This window comes from Austrofundulus limnaeus, unplaced genomic scaffold (assembly GCF_001266775.1).
Source record: "Austrofundulus limnaeus strain Quisiro unplaced genomic scaffold, Austrofundulus_limnaeus-1.0 Scaffold58, whole genome shotgun sequence".
Taxonomy (NCBI): Eukaryota; Metazoa; Chordata; class Actinopteri; order Cyprinodontiformes; family Rivulidae; genus Austrofundulus; species Austrofundulus limnaeus.
The window spans coordinates 2,037,153-2,042,987 of NW_013952460.1; the positions used below are offsets into that span (position 1 = coordinate 2,037,153).

At 40.6% G+C, this 5,835-nt stretch overlaps 1 protein-coding gene across 4 annotated transcripts in view; it reads right to left on the reverse strand.

Annotated features, from left to right (window-relative positions):
- cntn3b (contactin 3b) overlaps nucleotides 1-5,835 on the reverse strand; it is a 147,668-nt gene that overhangs the window by 25,028 nt on the left and 116,805 nt on the right. For all 4 annotated transcript variants that reach the window (XM_014009484.1, XM_014009483.1, XM_014009481.1 and 1 more), the window contains 3 exons: nucleotides 3,167-3,284; nucleotides 2,226-2,384; nucleotides 1,970-2,119 (listed from right to left, as the gene is read on the reverse strand). In XM_014009484.1, the coding sequence (XP_013864938.1) occupies nucleotides 1,970-2,119; nucleotides 2,226-2,384; nucleotides 3,167-3,284 (427 nt within the window). The remainder of the gene's footprint in view (nucleotides 1-1,969; nucleotides 2,120-2,225; nucleotides 2,385-3,166; nucleotides 3,285-5,835) is intronic.

Sequence of the window (5,835 nt, forward strand, 5' to 3'; positions counted from 1 at the left end):
CCCCCGTCGCCATTCAGTAGTGACCAACTGTTAGCAGTTTTGTTGGAATCATCACAGGTTTTCAGTATTTAAATAATCTAATAAGGTGAACAGATGGGGGGCTAAACTGATCTTGTCAAACTACTACACACATGTTGAGCAGGTCTCCCACACACACAAAATTTGGTTCAGATCAGATCATGTACGTGTGATTTAGAGCCAACTGCATGTCAACGGCATGATGTCTAATTAGGCCACACCCTCCAAATATTGGACTGCATTCCTGTAGTGGGTGGTTTAGGACCGACCATAGGAAATTGGGTGCAGATTGGCTGAAATATGTGGAATTTARAGCCAAATGTATRTCAACAGCATGATGTCTGATTTCGCCACACCACCATGACCACGCCTTTCTCCAAAAAGTCTTTGTACTTGAAAACAAGTGAGATCAAGTTCTTATCTATGTTCTAACCCAATTTGTTGCTGATTAGGTCAAGAGGGTGAGAGACGAATCCTCCCAAGCCAAAAAAGGTCACTTCCTGTAGTCAGGGGGTGGGGCTTTGATTATGTCATATTACCACTTGATATGGTTGGGCCCGCATCATGGACGACTCATTGCAAGTTTGGTGTATTTTAGTCTTTCTATGTTAAAGTTACAGCTTTCTGAAACTTGTTATTGTCCCCCGTCTCGGTGACGGGACAATACAGTATTACAGGTTGCATATCAGCAGCACCATCATGTTGTGTGATCTATTTAGAGCAACCTATTAGCATCTGTTTACTTACTGTACATACAGGGGTTAGACAATGAAAGTGAAACACCTGGTTTTAGACCATAACATCCCTTTCAGACCACTTCCTCTTGTGTCCACAGTTAATCCTATTGGATATGGTTCATCCTTCTTGGTGGTATGCTGACATTACCCTGGATACTGTGGCTCTTGATACATCACAAAGACTTGCTGTCTTGGTCACAGATGCTCCAGCAAGACGTGCACCAACAATTTGTCCTCTTTTGAACTCTGGAATGTCACCCATAATGTTGTGTGCATTGCAATATTTTGAGCCAAACTGTGCTCTTACCCTGCTAATTGAACCTTCACACTCTGCTCTTACTGATGCAATGTGCAATTAATGAAGATTGGTCCAATTTAGCCACAAAACCTCCCACACTAAAATGTCAAGTGTTTCAGTTTCATTGTCTAACCCCCGTACATACTGTATATCATAGTCCCTACCAACTCAAACACAGAATTAATACAACCTGCTCATTTAGGCCCATTAGGCTGAAAATATTTTTTCAAGAGMAGATTTTCACATTTATACTTACTAAAAATCCTCAGAGGAAGATACTAAATAGGTTTTACTTCCTTTCAGAAAAAAAATCAGCTAAATATGCTCCACCAGTATCTGGCCAGAAAATCTGATTTCTTTAGTTATAAACAGTGTTTATTGTTTAAAATTAGCCAATATTGCACAACATTTTTAATGCTAGCGTCTAAACACATACACTCAAAGAAATGAATCAACAATAAAGCCYTGAGTTCATAGCCCTCAGTATGTGTAAGAAAACTGCAGAGGAGCTGAGAGCAAAGTGAGCATTTGAAAATAAAACTATTTACTACTGTAAGCAATGTGAGTGCTGGTCTACGCTCTGTTTGCTGCTCCTATAATTGTAAAATTTCCAGATAATAGTAAAAGTWTTTGTGTTATCATCACTTCCTCCTCTAGTGTGTTGGTGCAGTGAAGGATAACCTTTCCCTRCTTCACCAAGGGGTTCAAACAGTTGCTTAATTTAGCGAAGAAATCCACTACGTTAGCAACACAGCTTGTGGTTGTGCATTTGGTGAAATAAAATCAGCACAGCTTGTTTAAAAAATGATTAAAATAACATTTTTTGTAATCTATTAAAAACATAGTTGATGTAAATTTCCAGTGAATAAACATTTTTTCTATATTGCATGAGTAGAAATTTGTAACTTTTACATACTAGCATCCTCCGTTCTGGTCTTGGCTGAGGCTGGGCTTGGCTCTCCAAGGCCTACGGCATTACGGGCCACCAACCTGAACTCATACTCCACCCAGGCATTCAGACCCACCACTGTGGCAGTCAGCATGTTACCGCCAACTACCTCTGGCACTGCAAAGTGGAAATTAGACTTGAAGAAAATCATGGCGTCGCACAACAAACTAATATAAAAAAATCATTTCTTGACATCCACACTTATTTCGCAGTTTTTGGATACCTGTGTCAACGGCCTGCCAGCCCACAGTAAATGGTGTTCGTGCCTGAATGATGTAACCAGTAATGGGGCTGCCATTGTCCCTTCCAGGAGTCCAGGATAGCTGTGCTGTGCTGTCTGTTATTTCCTCCACTGCTACTTTGTCTGGAGGGCCTGGAGGACCTGAATCAATCAGACAAAGAAGAGGATGAACTCGACGTGATCAGCCACTCCAAGAAACTTCTTGTCAAACTCACAAAGACTTCAGCACTATGTTGCACATTTAGACCATCATAAATATATTTATACAACAGCTGAATCTATAGTGTGTTAACAGTGTGTGTGTGTCTGTGTGTGTGACGAGCCGGGCCAGCTGTCGCGTCCACATAAGGTCACAGGAAGTGGAAAGATAAACTAAATGGATTTTTTTGTAGAGGCAACTCTGATGAGAATCAAATAACTTTGTTTGATACAGTGCTCTATTTTTCCAAATATTCTTTACAACTATGCATACATTATATAGTATATTTTATACATTGGTTTACAAAATTATACAATTTTTGGTGGTAAATGTGTTTCTTTTAAAACCTGGCACAGTTAGTTTTTTCAAGGACTTTGAAAATCTATGTATTCATCAGAAATAAGCATGCACACTGCTAGATAAACCAAACGTCCACCACAGCACATGTAAACCTGTACTTGCACAGGCCTCTGTGTCCTTTTTTTTAAACATTTCAGCAGTATGGGCTGTATTTATGATATTAATCGAAGCTGACATAACGTGGACTCAGGCAACGTTCATTTTTTTGCTTTCCTGCACTGTATTTCTACAAGAAGCCTGGGGGATCTTTCACACTTATCTATCAAATGTCTTTTACTTTCACCCCGTCTAGCTCTAGAAGTAGATATACAAGGTTATTCATAAACTGACGTGCAAAAACAAGCTGCTGAAGTCAGCCAGTTACCTTTGACAACCAGAATTGCAGAGGTGGACAGGCTCTCCACATCCGTGTCGATAACGCAGACATACTTCCCACCATGGTTCAGCTGGATGTTACGAATCATCAGATCCCCAGCTATACTCTGGAGGAGATTGATAAATAAGGCTAAGTTAAAACTGTGGTGTTATTTCATCAGTGAGCTTTTGGCACATGGGTGTATTACCATTTCAAACGCTTTCTGAGTTCTCGTGCTGCCCACTTTTGCACCTCTCAAAACAACATTATGGCAGATGCACTCTGCCCAAACAAAGCTACTGGCTGCCCTTCAGGCATTATCCAAAACAACAAGCCTCCAAATACACTGCAAACAGCTACCAGTTACACACACTAGACACACAAAACAAACATGCTCCAGCTAATTGGCAAGGCAAGTCTTATTATTGTTTAATTACATAAACTCATGCATGGTATGGGTGTAAAAGCCAGTGTAAACAGTAAACAAGTGCTATCTGTGTGTGCTGGCTGTGGGAAAACAAGTTGACAACAAATACAGCTAACTATATTTTGTTTAATTTTTTGCTTAGTAAATCTCACAGGGAAAAAAACTACTGAAAATACACATAAAGTAAAGCTATTTATAAATTACTTTTTAAAGCATAAATTTTAAAAAATGAGGGAGCTCAGTTTTAAGACCAAAACTTGCAATCAACTTCTCATTTGTAGGGAATCATGTCTGCCTTACATACGGTGTGCAACTCTGGTACACGGTCGATACAATACATATTTCCATACGCTACCAAAAGTCCAATTCACTCAAGCTACACAAGCAAAAAAATACAGTATGACATAATTCAACAGAGTCCCTAATGGCACAATGGGATTTAACATGAGTTTTGACTGAACACAGAAATTTAATGGAATACAACAAACAATAATTTTAGAAGTCAGTTATTGAATAATAATAATAATAAGTCAGCAATTGAGACTAATATTTTACTGCCTGATAAGAAAAAGCTTACAAGTAAGTCCTTCTTTTAAAATTACAATATACTTTCATAAAACCTGACTTAAACTGATCAACAACAAAAATAAAAAATAAAAATATACCTAGTGCAAAATGTAAACAAAAAAAAAAACAAAACTTCCAGCTGAAGATGTGTATACCATAATTTCAGTTTCTTGGCAATGAACAGTAAAATGCATTTTTTTATACTAAACATTTTTTTTATCTGGAAGATAAGTTGATCCACATGGTCAGGGTGAATCACCCTTTCAAGTGTTGCTGTTTGAGCAGTATTACTTCTAAACAGTACATATTGCTGAGATACACCACAAAGAAACATCAGAAGAGTAGTCAGTCAGTAAAAATTGTCATCCATCCATCCATCCATCCATCCATCCATCCATCCATCCATCCATCCATCCATCCTGTGCCCAAAGCACCTCTATAGGGATGTGTCCAGGGAGCAACCTTACCAAATGCCCAAACCACCTCAACTGTCTCCTCTCAATGTGGAGGAGTAGCAACTCCACGTCAAGTCTTTCCCAGATAATTGAACTTCTCTCTCTGCCCCCGGCTACAAAAATTAATTCTGCCCATTAAAGGGTATGAGTAGAGCCAGTGATCACAAGCAACACTGGCGGTCTCCAACCCCCACCCTGCAAGGGTCTGACTTACAGCCAGCATTATGAACCAAACTCTCATACCACTTGTATAATGATTTAATGGCTCGTAACAATGGACCCATAATCCCATACTCGTGGGGCACCCCCCATAGTTTGTATCTCAAGGAATACGGTCAAATGCCTTCTCCAAGTCCACAAAACAAATGTAGACTGGATTGGCAAACTCCTGTAACACCTCGAGGATCTCAGTGAGGGTAAAGAGCTTGGCTCTGATGAGMTGTTGGCAAATCATCAGGCAGCTGAGTTGGGGAAAGACGCACAGWACTARCACTGTGKTCAATGAAGGTGGGATGATGTTGACCTGAAGAAGTGGTGTCATCAGGAGATGGAAGGAATRCTTCTCAGRCCTTCCTAATCCTAAAGGCACRTCTTTTATGGAGGAAGCTGAGTCTGAGGACTTTGGGGTTGGTCCGTTCATAACAGTGGCTGAGGTCACAGAGGTAAATGATAAATGGCCTGAACTTGTTTAACGCTTTATCAAGTCCTTACGAACTYCAAAATGCTTYACASTACAGTCATTCGCCCATTCATACACACATTCACACACTGATGATGGTAAGCTACATTGTAGCCACAGCTGCCCTGGGGCACACTGACAGAGGTGATGCTGCCATACACTGAAGCCACTGGGCCCTCTGACAACCACTAGCAKGCATGGTAGGTGTAGCATCTTGCCCAAGGACACAACAACTGAGAGAGACRGAATGGGGGATCAAACCAGCAACCCACCAGTTACWGTACAACTCCASTAACCACTCTGTCACAGCTACCCATTGAGYGCCAGGGCTCCGGGTGGTGGATGAGATCATCCCTCATTTTCTTAAGGCTCTGGATATTRTGGGGCTGTCTTGGTTAACACAACTTCGCAATACCACATGGACAACAGAGGTATTGCTACCGCAGTGGCCRACTGTGATGGCAACAATAAGGTGTTCCAAGAAAAGCTCATCACTCTCCTCAGTCTCCTTGATGCAGTCTATTCTGGTGTACAGAGGAAGGTATATATA